The 17,999-nt window shown below is 41.2% G+C and overlaps 1 protein-coding gene across 1 annotated transcript in view; it reads left to right on the top strand.

The window, feature by feature from the left end:
- Positions 1 to 9,364, top strand: part of CLIC4 (chloride intracellular channel 4) — a 78,474-nt gene extending 69,110 nt beyond the window's left edge. The window contains exons 5-6 of the mRNA XM_061393103.1: positions 4,428 to 4,609; positions 5,782 to 9,364. Of these exons, the coding sequence (XP_061249087.1) occupies positions 4,428 to 4,609; positions 5,782 to 5,946 (347 nt within the window). The 3' untranslated portion in view covers positions 5,947 to 9,364. The remainder of the gene's footprint in view (positions 1 to 4,427; positions 4,610 to 5,781) is intronic.
- Positions 9,365 to 17,999: the final 8,635 nt, after the last annotated feature.

Here is a 17,999-nt window from a genome sequence, read left to right as displayed (position 1 = left end):
CTGCCAAAGAACACCCAGGACTGATCTCCTTTAGAATGGAGTGGTTGGATCTCCTTGCAATCCAAGGGACTCTCAAGAGTCTTCTCCAACACCACAGTTCAAAGTGACAAATAGATTCAAGGAATTAGATCTGATAGAGTGCCTGAAGAGCTATGGACAGAGGTTCATGACATTGTACAGGAGGCAGTGATCAAGGCCATCTACAAGAAAAGGAAATGCAAAAAGGCAAAATGGTTGTCTGAGGAGGCCTTACATATAGCTGAGAAAAGAAGAGAAGAGAAAGGCAAAGGAAAAAAGGAAAGATATACCCATTTGAATGCAAAGTTCCAAAGAATAACAAGAAGAGGGATAAGGTCTTCCTCAGTGATCAATGCAAAGAAATAGAGAAAACAACAGAATGGGAAAGACTAGAGATCTCTTCAAGAAAATTTAGAGATACTAAAGGAATATTTCATGCAAAGTTGAGCACAATAAAGGACAAATAGTATGGACCTAACAGAAGCAGAAGATATTAAGAAAAGGTGGCAAGAATACACAGAAATATCGTAATGACCCAGATAACCATGATGATCACTCACCTAGAGCCAGACATCTTGGAATGTGAAGTCAAGTGGGCCTTAGGAAGCATCACTACAAATAAAGCTAGTGGAGGTGATGGAATTCCAGTTGAGCTATTTCAAATCTTAAAAGATGATGCTGTGAAAGTGCTGCACTCAGTATGCCAGCAAATTTGGAAAACTCAGCAGTGGCCACAGGACTGGAAAAGGTCAGTTTTCATTCCAATCCTAAGGAAAGGTAATGCCAAAGAATGCTCAAACTACTGCACAATTGCACTCATCTCACACTCTAGCAAAGTAACGCTCAAAATTCTCCAAGCCAGGCTTCAACAGTATGTGAACTACGAACTTCCAGATATTCAAGCTGGATTTAGAAAAAGCAAAGGAGCCAGAGATCAAATTGCCATCATCCATTGGATCATCGAAAAAGCAAGAGAATTCCAGAAAAACATCTACTTCTGCTTTATTGACTATGCCAAAGCCTTTGACTGTGGATCACAACAAACTGTTGAAAATTCCCAAGAGATGGGAATACCAGAGCACCTTACCTGCCTCCTGAGAAATCTGTATGCAGGTCAAGAAGCAACAGTTAGAACTGGACATGGAACAATGGACTGGTTCCAAATCGGGAAAGGAGTACATCATGGATGTATATTGTCACCCTACTTATTTAACTTATTTGCAGAGTACATCATGCAAAATGCCAGGCTAGATGAAGCACAAGCTGGAATCAAGATTGCCAGGAGAAATATCAATAACCTCAGATGTGCAGATGACACTACCTTATGGCAGAAAGCAAAGAGGAATTGAACAGCCTCTTGATGAAAGTGAAAGAGGAGAGTGAAAAAGTTGGCTTAAAGCTCAGCATTCAGAAAACTAAGATCATGGCATCTGGTCCCATCACTTCATGGCAAATGGATGGGGAAACAATGAAAATAGTGACAGACTTTTTTATTTTGGGGGGCTCAAAAATCACTGCAGATGGTGACTGCAGCCATGAAATTAAAAGACGCTCCTTGGCAGAAAAGTTAGGAGCAACCTAGACATCATATTAAAAAGCAGAGACATTACTTTGCCCACAAAGGTCTGTCTAGTTAAAGCTATGGTTTTTCCAGTAGTCATGTATGGATGTGAGAGTTAGACCATAAAGAAAGCTGAGTGCCAAGGAATTGATGCATCTGAACCATGGGGTTGGAGAAGACTCTTGAGAGTCCCTTGGACTGCAGGGAGATCCAATCAGTCCATCCTAAAGAAAATCAGTCCTGAATATTCATTGGAAGGACTGATGCTGAAGCTGAAACTCCAATACTTTGGCCACCTGATGCGAAGAACTGACTCATTGGAAAAGACCATGATGCCGGGAAAGACTGAAGCCAGAAGGAGAAGGGGCTGACAGAGGATAAGATGATTGGATGGCATCACCAACTCGATGGACGTGAGTTTGAGTAAAGTCTGGGAGTTGGTGATGGACAGAGAGGCCTGGTGTGCTGCAGCCCATCGGGTTGTAAAGAGAGACACGACTGAGCAGCTGAACTGAACAGAAGGTTTCTTAAACTGAACACAAAGTACTGATCATAAAAGAAAAAAATAAATGGGACTACATTAGGTTTAGTGATTTATGTTCATCAGAAGTCATCATTAAGCAAGTGAAAAGCAAGAAGGAATGTGTAATACATGGAAGCACAAAGAATTTGCATCTGCAGTATATAAAAAAACTGCAAGTCAGTACAACAGATAGTCCAAGAGAAAACTGAGCAAACAGCACTTTACAAAAAGCAGATATCCAAAGAGGCAATAAAGAGGAAAAGATTAAAACCAAATCTGTCATCCTCAAAAAGGGTTAAAATTAAAGAGACTATACCAAATGTTGAAGTTGTGAAGTCACTGGAACGTCCATACCTGCTGCTTGCTGTGCTGAACTTGGAAAACTGATCAATTTCTACTAAAATTGGATGCACGCATACCCTATAACCTACACCTCCACTTAAAAAAAGCTGAAGGGACCTCCCTGGTGGTCCAGGGGCTAAGACTCCACACTCCCACTGAAGGGATCACCATGAGAGTCTTTTGTTGATCAGCTTCTCTACACCACTTTCATTTTCCCAGGTATAAACTCAGAGAGTGGGGACCTTTTATGTTTTATTCAGTAGTGAATTTAATGACGCTTAGAACAAAACTTGGCATATACTAGGGCTTCAGTTTGTGTTTTGTTGAATACTTCTGTCCTTTTTCCATATTCAGCTTGGTTTCCAAGCTCAGAAGGTTTTTATCTCTTATGTACTTCTAAAACCCTTTTTATACCTACAGCCATCTACCTAAGACCACCATCTATTGTCTGGACTGCTTTGAAGGGATCAAGGGATGAGTTGGGGGGAGCAGTCTGGAGCAAGTGTTGTGTTTGGACATTTATGTTGCTGGTGAAATATCTAGTATATAGTATGTAAAGCTTTCCCTTTTTCTGTAATGGATCCAACTTTATTCAAACTTACAAGTAATACAGAGTGTCACCTTATGATTTTAACTTTCTTTTATGGCAAGTACATGTACTGTACTCATCATTGTGAACTCATCTATTCTGGGGGTGGGAGATACAGGTGGGTTGAGAAGATAAAAGGTAAAAAAAAAATTTTTTTAAAAAGGGATAAGCAAGGGTCTGTCTTTGTTACTTCATACCCATTCTAATGGTGTTCCCATCCCCTCTTTGCTAAGGGTCACCGACCTTGACTTTCTAAATATGCAGAGGGGCTGCATGCTACTGTTCTCTGAATTATAATAATTTTAGCATCTTAATGTATTTTGCGGGCTTCCTTGCTGGCTCAGCGGTAAAGAATCCACCTGCCAGTGCAGGAGATGCAGGTTTGACCCCTGGGTCAGGGAGATCCTCTGTAGAAGGAAATGGTAACCCACTCCATTAGTAATGGAGTAAATCCCATGGTAAATCCCATGGACAGAAGAGCCTGGTGGGCTACAGTCTACAGGGTTGCAAAGAGTCACATCCGACTTAGTGAATAGACAGCAACAAACTCTATTTTGCTGAAAGTGAAATCGCTCAGTTGTATCCGACTCTTTGAGACCCCATAGACAGTAGCCTACCAGGCTCCTCCGTCCATGGGATTTTCCAGGCAAGAGTGCTGGAGTGGGTTGCCATTTCCTTCTCCAAAGGATCTTCCCGACCCAGGGATCAAACCTGGGTATCCCGCATTGCAGGCAGACGCTTTACCATCTGAGCCACCAGGGAAACCTGAAGAGGGCTCCAGTTCAGTATTGTAAATTGAACTCTCATCTGCCCTCTGTTTTTCATATTATTATAAGATAGTGCTATTTTTGGCTTCTTGTATATATTAAGGCAGTGCAGAAACTTCAGGCTTCTCTACTTGAATTGGTGTTTCTTAACACATTTCATGGATATAAATCCAAATATTTTTATAGGAGCAGGATTTAAAATTGAGGGCAAGAATCTCTGTCTCAGCAAGACTTTCTTCTCTATATTTGAAATAATAGGTTTGTCTTTTCTCATCCATTTTTTTTTGTTTGTTTTGTTTTCCAGTTTAGACATCAATTGTGTTGGGCCATGATGCGTTTGTATATGGGGCATTTAGTTATTAACAAATGTTTATAGATGACATTATCTGAAATTATCATACTTGTTTTTATATTTATCTGTAGTTTTACTTGTAAATTTGTCTCATCTCTCCCCCGCAAGTGAATAAATAAGCTCCGGGAGAGTAGGAACCTTGTCTGTTTTGTACCCCAGTGTCAGCGAGACCAGTTACTGACTGAAGGAGTAACACTTTTTGAAGTCTTACTTCAAAGTAAGACTTTGGGGATTGGGTGGTTTTCCTTCTTATAGCATTTCCATCTTTCTTTCAGCTTTGGAGCGAGGTCTCGTGAAAACACTGCAGAAACTAGATGAATATCTGAATTCTCCCCTCCCTGATGAAATTGATGAGAATAGTATGGAGGACATTAAGTTTTCCACACGTAAATTTCTGGATGGCAATGAAATGACACTAGCTGACTGCAACCTGCTGCCCAAGCTGCACATTGTCAAGGTAGGCCTGCAGGATGTGGGTCACGTTGCTCTTAAACCTGATACCTTTTTACAAAGACAGGACTCCCCCTGTGTGTAAAACTTGACTGGTATTCTGACACTCACTATTTAGAACCTCCAAACAGTGTAACTTAATGTTGTCTAGGCAATAGGTGAAACACCCTAAGGTGTATTAAATGGAAAATTGTGTATTAAAATCAATGCCTATGAGAAATGGAAAAAATTTTTTTCTGTGACTGCATAAAAATTCAAGGTAACTTTAAAGTGCTTGCTACACTTACATACAGCATCAAACTTTGTTCTTTGATCACCTGGCTTTTTCTTTTCAAGGCAGAAAATATTTACTGAGCATTTATTGTGTGACTACATTTACTGGGTTTCCCAGGTAACACTAGTGGGGAGACATAAGAGACATGGGTTCGATCCCTGAGTTGGGAAGATCCCCTGGAGGAGGGCACAGCAACCCACTCCAGTATTCTTGCCTGGAGAATCCTATGGACAGAGGAGCCTGGTGGGCTGTGGTCCATAGGGTCACAAAGAGTCGGACTCGACTGAGCGGCTAACACAAGTGACAGTGTGTGAAACACTGTGCTGTGCACTAAAGATCAAGGTCAAGAAAAACAGGTCTCGACTAGTGTGTGTGTTTGCAGCGATATCTTTTCAATCCATCTCTCAGAATAATGGAAATAAAAACAAGAATAAACAAATGGGACCTACCTAAACTCAAAAACTTTTGCACAGCAAAGGAAACAAACAAAATGAAGAGACAACCCACAGATTGGGAGAAAATATTTGCAAACGATGTGACTGACAGGAGATTAGTCTCCAAAATTTACAAACATCTCATGATTTTTAACAACATCAAAACAACCCAATCAAAAAATGGACCGAAGACCTAAACTATTGTGTATGTTTTAAAGTATTTATCCAGTGATTGCACTTGACTGTTTCTCTTGTTGGTAAAGGCAGGCGTTTGCAGTCACCACCACACTTCTGAATTTCTGGTGTGGTTTGCGGTCCTTATCATTATTTTAAATGTCTATGAAGGGGACAGACTTCAAGTAGAGGCAGTTTTGAGAGGTTCACGGAATTAATTTGCCCTAAAATCAGATACATGTCTGGTTTATAAGACATGGCATATAAACATTAACTTTTGATCTCTTTGTATTTTAGGTGGTGGCAAAAAAATACCGCAACTTCGATATTCCAAAAGGAATGACTGGCATCTGGAGATACCTAACTAATGCCTACAGTAGGGATGAGTTCACCAACACCTGCCCCAGTGATAAGGAGGTTGAAATAGCATACAGTGATGTAGCCAAGAGACTTACCAAATAAAAGAGCACTTATGAGAGAAGCGTCTTCACATCTTCCCCTGACTAAGAACATACTTTGCCTAACAGACTGCTCCTCTTCCTAGAAAGTAGAAACTTTATTTGGCATGAACATGCAGTTATTCCAGATTAGGATAAAGGATAGACAAGGTATAGTAGCTCTCTCGAAATATATATACTCCTAAGCAGTATTATTTTAAAATTCATTTACCCTGCCTATATCCCCTAGCCTGTATCCTCCTCTCCTCCAATTTGGAGACACTCCATCACAAACTTTCACTTTAACGGTAGTTTAAAGGTAGTTTGCCATCTCTCTGGAGCCTTCATCCCTGGAGTCCATTCACTGTGTATCGATGACAGAGCTTTTGAGGTGTACTGTTCAACTGTTAAAATAGTAACCGTAAAAAAAATTTAAAAAATAGTAACCGTGACCCCTTCAGTCAGGCCCAAACTGGTGCATAATGCATGGTACAAGGAATATTTATGTATTTTTGGAATTTTATAATATTTAGTAAGAGTATATGAAAGGATTGCTACTGTATCAAAGTATTCTATTTCAGTTTAGTCTATCCTGGATATGTACTAAAGGATGTTACCACCCGAGAAGAGTGCTTTCTACCAAAAGTCAGTGCAGATTTTGTTATTTTACTTTGTACATGGATTTTTACTTTTGCCTAAAAGCATTTTTCTTTCATACTAATGATACTATCTGACACTACTTAGAAGCTGAAAGTTCAGAGGGAAGGATGGTATTTTCAAGATCTTCTCAAGCATATTATGAATATAAGAGAAACCAATGGGCACCTGATACGCTCAGTCTAAATATGTTACTGGTTATATGTATTCTGTCCAGTGCCATTCATTTGGAACATTATTGCTCTCTTCCTATATTGTAAAAGTGCTCTTTTTTAAGGTAAGCATCAGCCTTGCTGTCTGTAGATCTTCTGAGCAACACTATGTACACTGATATTTGGTTCATTTAGCTCTAGCAGTGCAATGATTAGTAATGTAAAAGTTAGCCTAAGGAAGATAGCATGGATTTGTCAACATATCAAGTAGAGTTTTGTTTATAAAGCATATTTGATAATCTAAAGAGTGCAGTATAAATCCTATATTAAAAATAAGATTAAACAGGTTATTATTCCATCCCATTTACTGTTAGACTTCAGGCAAGGTATGGTTCACTCCTTTTGGACTAAATTATAGTTGTGATGGTGACTTCATATTTACTGCAGTTTTGCCTAATCTCAATCATTGCATTTCCTTCAATTAAATTTTTCTGAAGCTACATTGAGGAATAGCACTCTGCATGTTTGTTTCTTAAACTGAAGTCCTAAACCAGGAATTTTTTGTGTGTAACAAGGGAGGATAAACTTGATGAAAATAAAAGTTTGCTAGGTATTTATTCACTTAAAAAAGAAAAAAATGACTTTCTGTGTACTACTCCAAAGACTGGTTGTGACTATAGTAATGTTTTTGGTCATTTTTATACCTAACTTGTTTAAGAAGTGCTATTTCTCATAGGCTGTTTTTGGAAATTTTAAGTATATTTCTTTAAAATAGCAATGTTTTTTTCCTATGATATGCTAACATTTAGTAAACACTGGCTTTATGGAAGGCAGCCTGATTTTTTATAAGCATTGTGCATTTATATAAATCTATCGGTAATTAGCTTGGTGTAGAAAGATAAGAAAAACTCCATATTGTATCCATTTGGCTCAGGGAGATTTCTTTGCTTTACCTTTTTTAGAACTCCTTATTGCTGAACAAAGTTAGGGTACCCACCATTTTGTAATTAAGTATTGGATGATGACTTATCTTGTTCCAGGAAGAAGCACTATCAGGTTATATATTGAGAAATTCTGTGGCAGCAGCTTCCGTGGGTGAATTGCATCACTTGTGCACCAATACACAGACAGCCGTCTTCACTTTTCACTTACTTTTACCATAGGACCAACTTGGCGTCAGGTGATACTGAATCTTGCCTCATAGCTTAAAGCATAATTCAGGCGAAGCAGGGCGTCTGTTTCAAGTGAATGGTGGACTAAGTGATGCAGAGTAGAGGGCTAATGCGGAAAGAGCTACAGTCCTCAAAACAGGGATGAAGAACACATTCTGAAATTCAGTTGTGAAGAGTTTGCCACTTTGGATATTTATTCTCTTCTTTTTAAAAAATGTACCCCATGATTACACTTGGCTGTCTCTCTAGATATCCAAGGAAGGGGGAGGGTCTATCTGTTATAATTTTGATGAAGGCAGAGTTGTGTTTCTGTAGAAAGACAGATCTTATTACTTTATCAGGAAAGTTAGATGAGATTGAGATTGGCAAATGGACAAAAGCTAGTAAAAAAAGATGACCCTAGAACATACCTTTTTAACCCCATCTTACATTTGTGGAAAAATCATAGCTTACAGTCTTGGGAAATTTGGGACATGAAAAGTTTTCATGGTAGTTCATGTAGTGTATGGGTTGATGTAATAGAAATAGTCTGATATTATTTCTACAACTACTGAATCATTCTCCCCTTCATTTAAACCCCTTTTGTTTCACTTAAACAAGATAAGAGTCTGAATGGAAGATCTTATAGTTTCCAAGGGATTCTGAGAAATTTTTGTGTTCAACATTTGGAAGGCTGTCTACTATTTCAGTTGATATAACTTCTCCCTTTAAAAAAAAATATAGATGTGGATTTTCTGTATAGTTCTGTTATTTCCTTTTACCAAGATTGTTGACTTTTGTGATAAAATTCATACAAGATTTTATTTCTTGGTAACTTTGGCTTATACAACTATCTTTAAACCCTTGAGCAATCTGTATACAATGAAGAGGTTTCTGACATTTATTCTTACACTCATTTGTTTGACTTTAGAATTTAGGCACATTTACTTCTGTTGTTTTGAATCTCTTTAGAGCTGCGTGTAGATAGCTTTTATTTCTGTGCATTTAAAATAATCCATTTAGAAAATATCTACATGGTAAAAATGAGAAGAAATAGAAATGTATTTTTTCATGAACATTTTGATACACATTTCATCAAATTTATTGATTAACCAATTTCTTACACTGGTTATAATCAGTATTTGATTCAGAGAGAGAGAAACATTCATTATTATACTGTATCATCATTTTTATCCCATCCTTTACAAATTACCAAGGTTGGGGCTTTCAAAATTATACTTTTATTATGGAAAAAAATTTCAACTCCCCCAAATCATAAACTTGAACAGAATTGAAGCATTTTTTTTAATTACTTGAAAATGAAAGCTTATTGTAGAATGCTTGTATTTTCTTTTCTCTCTCTGGAACCAGTATATTGCTGGCAGCTATTGTATTAAAAAATAAAATATATTTTCACTATCATAAAAGGTTCTTTTTTCCCCCTCTCATGAAAATAAATAACAATTTGGGGTAAAAGTGTTTATTTGAGACTATCTTTTGTTTTTCTTGAGGGGGCAGTTCAGTACATTTAATAGATTAAAGGGGAAAACCATACGATCATCTCAGTAGGTACATAAAATAACTTACAAAAACTTTCACGGTACCCATTCTTAGCAAAACGGGATCAAAGGTTAACTTTTTTTTAACCCAATAAAGACATCTGCCAAAAACCTACAGCAAATTTCATAAATAAATGTGAAACAAGCCCTCATTAAAGTCAGAAGCAAAATACGATTGCCTTCTATCACAGCCATTACTCAGCTATTTTACATAACTACTGTATTCGAGGTATCCTATACCAATGCAGTAAAATCAGTAAAAGAAATAAGGAGTGGAAAAAGATGGACCAAGTGACTTCACCTTTGTAGATGATACATATATAAAAAAGATGTGAGAGTTGGACTGTGAAGAAGGCTGAGCGCCGAAGAATTGATGCTTTTGAACTGTGGTGTTGGAGAAGACTCTTGAGAGTCCCTTGGACTGCAAGGAGATCCAACCAGTCCATTCTAAAGGAGATCAGCCCTGGGATTTCTTTGGAAGCAATGATGCTAAAGCTGAAACTCCAGTACTTTGGCCACCTCATGTGAAGAGTTGACTCATTGGAAAAGACTCTGATGCTTTTCTATCAGAGGAAATTGGGGAGGGATTGGGGGCAAGAGGAGAAGGGGACGACAGAGGATGAGATGGCTGGATGGCATCACTGACTTGATGGATGTGAGTCTGAGTGAACTCCGGGAGTTGGTGATGGACAGGGAGGCCTGGTGTGCTGCGATTCATGGGGTCGAAAAGAGTTGGACACGACCGAGCGACTGATCTGATCTGATTAGAAATAATAAAATTCAATTGCTTACTAGATACAAGATTGAACTATATACTAACATTAACCACATTAAAAATAGATAACATTCATTTCTTCTAGAAGAAAACTGGGTGACAGAAAAATGGATGAAAATTGTCAGTGTTACTTTTTTGAGCTTTTGGAAATTTGTACCATAAATACATTACCTATTCTTTTTAAAAAGTACTTTAAAAGATCATCTCTAAGGTATTTGGGATAAAACCTGATAACGTATGTGCAATTCCTTGATGGAGAAAAGTACAAAATATTATTAAAGAACCTAAAAGAAACCTACTCAATGGATAGGTATACCATGTTTGTGGATGGAGAATGTAAAAGTTATAAGAATTTCATTTGTTTTAAGTAATTTATAAATTCAATATATTTTCCCAACAAAATCCCAAGAGGGTTTTTTTTTGGGGGGGTGGGGCGGGACACAGATAAATGGATTTAAAATATAAATGTGGAAGAAGTATGCTCCCCAAATAGCCAACATATATCTGGAAGGAGAGGGAAAGAAAAGAAACTTGCTTGACAGGATATAAAGTCTTAAAAGCTTAATATAATTGATGAGTAGGATATATTAGGTCACATCAACACAAGACTCCTGCTGCAACTACCAGAAAAAACTGGTTTAAAATACCAAAAATTCAATACTGCTTTTAAACATCAGAAAACTGGAAGCAATGACTAAATGAATTGGATTTCAGAGGAGGAAGCCTTTCTGAGGTAAACTGATGGTCTGGCCATTTTTTCCTTAGGGAGTATTTGCTGATTCTGGGCCAGGAACTGAAGATTGGGTTTAGCCCATGCAGAGGGGCACTTCTGGGTAAAAGAAAACACAAGGTCCTTGGTGACGACATACTGGAAACCTGAGACACCTTAAATAAGTGGTTGGCTTTCTCCCAGGACATTTGCTGAATTCCAGAGCTCTATGTGACATGCCAGAAGCTAAGCCCAGGGCCACCAAAAGGCAGAGTGAAACGTCACACAATGACACAATACTTAGACAAAATTTCATTAAAAGGTGGGCTTACCTGAAACAGCAGCGGTAACTTAGTGGTTGCCTGTTACTAGGGTTGGAGTTCACAAAGAGTCAGACATGACTGAGCGAGTGAACAACAGGGTTGGGAGTGGGAATTGACCGCAAACGGACATGAGAGGTCTGTTTTAAATACAGGTTGTAGATAAGGGTCTAGTATCCAGAATATATAAAGAATTGTTAAAACTCAATAATAAAAACACAACCCAGCTGGGGACTTTGCTGGCGGTCCAGTGGTTAGGACTCTGTGTCCACTGCAGCGGGCATGGATTCAGTCCCTGGTGAGGGAACTTAAGATCCCTGCATGCCATGGTGTGTGGCCAGACAAAACCCCACAACCCAACCAAAAAATGAACCAGGGTTTAGATATGTATTTCTCCAAAGAAGATCTACAGAGGACCAATCAACACCTAGAAGCTTAACATTATTAGTCATTCAGTTCAGTCGCTCAGTCGTGTCCGACTATTTGGGACCCCATGAATTGCAGCACGCCAGGCCTCCCTGTCCGTCACCAAGTCCCAGAGTTCACTCAGACTCATGTCCATCGAGTCAGTGATGCCATCCAGCCATCTCATCCTCTGTTGTCCCCTTCTCCTCCTGCCCCCAATCCCTCCCAACGTCAGAGTCTTTTCCAATGAGTCAACTCTTCACATGAGGTGGCCAAAGTACTGGAGTTTCAGCTTTAGCATCATTCCTTCCAAAGAATACCCAGGGCTGATCTTCAGAATGGACTGGTTGGATCTCCTTGCAGTCCAAGGGACTCTCAAGAGTCTTCAACACCACAGTTCAAAAACATCAGTTCTTCGGCTCTCAGCTTTCTTCACAGTCCAACTCTCACATCCATACATGACCACTGGGAAAACCATAGCCTTGACTAGACAGACCTTTGTTGGCAAAGTAATGTCTCTACTTTTCAATATGCTATCTAGGTTGGTCATAGCTTTTCTTCCAAGGAGTAAGCATCTTTTAATTTCATGGCTGCAGTCACCATCTGCAGTGATTTTGGAGCCCCCAAAAATAAAGTCTGACACTGTTTCCACTGTTTCCCCATCTATTTGCCATGAAGTGATGGGACCAGATGCTGTGATCTTCGTCTTCTGAATGTTGAGTTTTAAGCCAACTTTTTCACTGTCCTCTTTCACCTTCATCAAGAGGCTTTTTAGTTCCTCTTCACTTTCTGCCATAAGGGTGGTGTCATCTGCATTTCTGAGGTTATTGATATTTCTCCCGGCAATCTTGATTCCAGCTTGTGCTTCTTCCAGCCCAGCGTTTCTCATGATGTACTCTGCATATAAGTTAAATAAGCAGGGTGACAACATACAGCCTTGATGTACTCCTTGTCCTATTTGGAACCAGTCTGTTGTTCCATGTCCAGTTCTAACTGTTGCTTCCTGACCTGTGTACAAATTTCTCAAGAGGCAGGTCAGGTGGTCTGGTATTCCCGTCTCTAGGGAAATGTAAATCAAAAACCATTAAAAACACCCTTTAGGATGGCTGTGATCAAGAAGACAGACAATCAGTGTTTGCAGTGATGTGGATAAAGTAGAACTCACACATACATCGCTGGTACAGCCACTTTGGCAGATCCTCAAAAAGCTAAGCATAGAACTAGTAACACTTACCCAGCAATTCCACCCCTAGCTTTATAACCAGGAGAAATGATGTTCATGGCATGGTTTTTCATAATAGCCCCAAATGGAAGCAAATAGCCATGAACCAGTGACTGAATAAAATGTCCATATAATGGAATACTATTTGGCCATTAAAAAAATACTCATACAACCTACAGTGTGAACCTTGAAAACATGCTCAGTGAAAGAAGCCAGACACAAAAAGGCTACATATTATATGGTTCCATGTATATGAAATGGCCAGCATAGACAAATCTATAGAGACAGTAAATTAGTGGCTGCTAAGAGCTGGGGAAGGAGAGGATGGGCAATAACTGCTAGTGAGTACAGGTTTCTTTTTGGAGTGATGAAAATGAATGTTCTGGAATTAGCTAAGAGTGATGATTGCACAACTTTGTGAATATACTAAAACCCACTGAGTTGTATACTTTAAAAGGTAAACTTTATTATATAGGAATTATATCTCAATTTTTAAAAGTTACAAGGGGGCCATTCTGCCTGCTTAAAAGTTTTGGATAAACAGCGTATAGACAGGTTTATTGGCAAAGCTAGTGATGTCTCTTTCCTTTGTATTTGACTTAAATTTCAATTTAGATGTCAACCAGAATATATTCTTAAAGAAGAAAGAGGGGGGAATTGTGCTAATGGCTGCCCAACTTAACACATTTACTAAAAAAATTTTGTTTGCCTTAAATGGGTGAATTCTGCAGTTTGTAAGTGAAACCTCAATAAAGCTGTTTGAAAAGAATATTGCAATAACAGCTCAAATCTGAAATGAAGAACTCACTGTGTGGGTTTAACAGCAGAGTGCACACAGCAGGAGCTAGGATTAGTGTTTGCAGATAGGCCAACAGAAAAATTCAAATGGAAGCAAAGAGTAAAAGAATGTAGAAACTAAACAAAAAGCCAAGAGCATGAGAAACATGATGAACACAACCTAAAGATACATGTAACTGAGGTCCCAGACATAAAAGGGAATGGGGCAGAATCAATATTTGATGAAATAATAGCTGAGAATTTTCCAAAACTGTTGACAAACTTGAACCTACCTATTCGTAAAACTCAGCAAATTCATTATGGAGTAAAAGCAAAACCAGAAGGCACACTTAAGAATATCTTATGCTGGAAACCCAAGACAGAAAATTCTCAAGACGGCCAGAGAGAAATACATAACCTTTGAAGGAGCAGTGGCTGACTTCAGCAGAAACTTTGGAAGCCAGAGTCTTAAAACTCCTGAGAAAGGTCTGCCAACTTAGAATTGCCAACTTAGTAAAAATATTCTCAAAAGCAAACTAAAGGCATTTTCAGACAGACAAAAGTTGAGAGAATTAAGCACCATCAGACATGTGTTATAAAAATACTTAAGGAAGTACTTCAGCCTAAAGGAAAATGACCCCAGGTGGTAGTATAGAACCAGAAGGAAGAATGAAGAGCAATGAACAGAGTATATAGGCAAATATGAAAGAATATTGACTTTTAAACCACAGTAATGTCTTGAGGACATATATTGTTAAAAATATGTAGTATGGAATATATAACGGTTATATGTTATGCATGTATAGTAGTGTGGGAGGGTGGAAGAAAGGGTTGTTTGTACTTGGCAAGTAGTAAAACTGCTAATTAAAACAAAACTGTAATAAATATTGTAATCTCAAGAAGATTAGGTATTATTAGGATAACTATCGGAGAAGGCAATGGCACCCCACTCCAGTACTCTTGCCTGCAAAATCCCATGGACAGAGGAGCCTGGTGGGCTGCGGTCCATGGGGTCGCTAGGAGTCGGATACGACTGAGCGACTTCACTTTCACTTTTCACTTTCATGCATTGAAGAAGGAAATGGCAACCCACTCCAGTGTTCTTGCCTGGAGAGTCCCAGGGACAGCGGAGCCAGGTGGGCTGTTGTCTCTGGGGTCTCACAGAGTCGGACACTACTGAAGTGACTTAGCAGTAGCAGTAGGATAACTATAAAAATAGCTTGAAAATCTAAGCTTCAAGAGTACAGTAATACATTTATCAAAGATGCAAGAGGAAAATGGAATTTTTAAAAAATCCAGTGATTTTTCCAAAAGGAAAAATGACTAAAGGAACAAAAGTTGGAAAACAGCAAAAGGTTAGCTATAAAGTCTACACAATTAGTTATAGTCAATATAAGTGGGGTAAACAATCCAACTAAAAGGGAGTATGAAACTGTTTATAATCAAAACCCAATATATGACATTTACAAGAAACAAACTTCATAACCACACAGAAAGTTTGAAATTCACAGATATAACACCACAGGAAAGTGCATGTAACCATTGTATTTTATTTTTTATTTATTTTCAATTGGGTGTAACCATTATAAAAAGCAGGCTTTGAGGCAAGAAGTATTTACCAGAGACAAAGAAGGACACTTTACAATATAGACACGTGTGCTGCTAAGCTGCTGCTAAGTCGCTTCAGTCGTGTCCGACTCTGCGACCGCATAGACGGCAGCCCACCAGGCTCCGCCATCCCTGGGATTCTCCAAGCAAGAACACTGGAGTGGGTTGCCATTTCCTTCTCCAATGCATGAAAGTGAAAAGTGAAAGTGAAGTTGCTCAGTTGTGTCCGACTCTTAGCGACCCCATGGACTGCAGCCCACCAGGTTCCTCCGTCCATGGGATTTTCCAGCCAAGAGTACTGGAGTGGGTTGCCATTGCAATGCCCTTTTATAATTATGAAAGTTGTATTCACTAGGAAGATACAAGACTCCTAAATTTATACTCATCTAATAACACAGCCTTGGATACATACAGCAAAAGTTAGTGAAGCTGAAAGGAGGGATAGACAAATTCACCATCATTCAGGAGATTTTTAACAGCTCTCTCACTAACTAATAGAACAAGCAGGAAATGAACCACACACACACCCACATACTCAGTATGGAATAACTCAGTTAACTAATTTGACTTAATTGACATTGGAACATTACATCTGACAGCTGCAGAAAGTACATTCTTTTCATGGTGCACACAGAGGTTTTAGCAGAGCAGTCCATATGCTGGCCCAGAAAGCAAGCCTCCACACATTTCAAAGGAGTGGCATCATACAAAGTAAGTTCTCCCAATGCAGTGGAACTGAAAGAAAATTGGCTTGGTTGAAAGACAGCAAGAGGGCTTCCCTCGTGGCTCAGTGGTAGAGAGTCTGTCAATGCAAGAGACACAGGTTTGACCCCTGCTGGGGGAAGATTTATTTATTTTTCCCCCTGCAGCGGAGCAACTAAGCCCCTGTGCCACAACTAGTGAGTCTGTGCTCTAGAGCCCAGGAACCGCAACTCTTGAAGCTTGCCCCCACCTAGAGCCTGTGCTCCACAACGAGACAAGTCAGGGCAATGAGAAACCCTTCCACCACAACTAGAGAGCAGCCGCCCTTCTCCACAACTAGAGAAAGCCTGAGCAGCAAGGAGGATCCAGCACAGGCAAAAAGAAATAAAATTTTATATATATAAAATTTTATTATATAGACAGCAAGAAAATCCCCAGAATAAGGAACCAGTTACAGCAAGTTCAACAAGCCTTCACGCTACAGTGAAATTTAAACAATTTAACAGACATATGTGCACTAAGCCAGGAAGCTGTTCTAAGCACTTTTACATGTATTAACTCGGTCTTCCCTACAACCTTGTGGGGTGGAGACTATGATTCCCATTTTATAAATGAGGAAACTGAAGCACAGGGGACTTGCTCAAGGTCACACAGCTAGGAAGCGACAGCAAAATCAGAGCCCCGGAGCGGTGCTCTGCCATCTTTAGAAGGGCTTCTATATTTTTCTCAGTAGGGTGGGCTTGGCTCCGACCCCTGGACTGCCAAGGTAATTGGGTTGCCAGGGTCTTCCCGGTAGCTCAAACGGGTAAAGAATCTGTCTGCAACGCAGGAGACCCGGGTTCCATCCCTGGGTCAGGAAGATCCTCTGGAGAAGGGAATGGCAGTCCACTCTAGTATTCCTGCCTGGAGAATCCCCATGGACAGAGAAGCCTGGCGGGCTACAGCCCGTGGGATCGCAAGAGTTGGACACGACTGAGCGACTAAACACTACTAGGTAAGCAGAGCCCAGCTGGAGCAAACCTGAGAATTCTTTCTCTGCGGTGTCTGGCAGGGAGCCGAAGATAGAGGATCCAGGCCCAGGCAAGCCCCGTATCCGCGCCCCCCGCCCGCCTCGGGGACTTACCCACCCACGGTCTTTACCACCTAGGAGTGGAGGCGGGAGTAGAAGGGGACGACAGAGGATGAGATGGTTGGATGGCATCACCAACTCCATGCACATGAGTTTGGGTAAACTCCGGGAGTTGGCGATGGACAGGGAGGCCTGGCGTGCTGCAGTCCATGGGGTCGCAAAGATCGGACACGACGAGCGACTGAACTGAACTGTGAACTGAACTGCGGAGGAGGCGGTGGCCGCGCCCCGGTCCCCGCAGCCAGGCCGGCTCTCCGGGCCCGTCGCTCCGAACGACCGGCAGGGGGCGCAGGCTCCCCGGTCTTTTGGCCGGGCCGCCGCGCGCCCGCAGGGGCCGTGACAGCTGCAGGACCTCGTCGGTTTGGGGAGCCGGCAGCTCGGCTCAGCCGCGTCGAGGGCTTCCTTCCTCTTTTATCAGATCTGTCAGGGCTGCCGCGCTGTGAAGGCGCCTCCGGCCTCTTCCCTCCTTCCTGTGGCGAACCGACGCACCCCGCGCCGCCGCTCATCTCCGCCCCTGCCGCCCGCCGCAGGCCCCGCGGGCCCGGCTTGCACCCTTTTCGGGGGGTGGCGGCCAGGGGGTGAGGGCCCCTGCTTTGAGGTCAGGTCGCCGGGGGGCTCTGGTTTGCCCACCCGCCCCCCGGCCCGGGGCTGCGCGCGGAGCCGCTTCTTGCAGCTCTTTGCGCAGTACTGCACGCGCTGGGCCCGCGGAGGCTGGAGGAAGAGTCTCGGAAGCGAAACTGTTGGCCGGTCTGGGGGCAGTTGGGACTCGGGGGCCGGGATGCAGCCGACGTTAAGGCCCGGGCCTCCTCCCAGCTTCGCCCTCGCGCCAGGGGCGGGCCCCCTACTCCTGGGTCCAGCTCCCGCAAGGTGCCCCGCCCCGGTGCCTCCGCGAGGGGGCTCCCCGCGCGGGAG

This window comes from Bos javanicus, chromosome 2 (genome assembly GCF_032452875.1).
Source record: "Bos javanicus breed banteng chromosome 2, ARS-OSU_banteng_1.0, whole genome shotgun sequence".
Taxonomy (NCBI): domain Eukaryota; kingdom Metazoa; phylum Chordata; class Mammalia; order Artiodactyla; family Bovidae; genus Bos; species Bos javanicus.
This window is presented reverse-complemented; position numbering and strand designations above follow the sequence as displayed.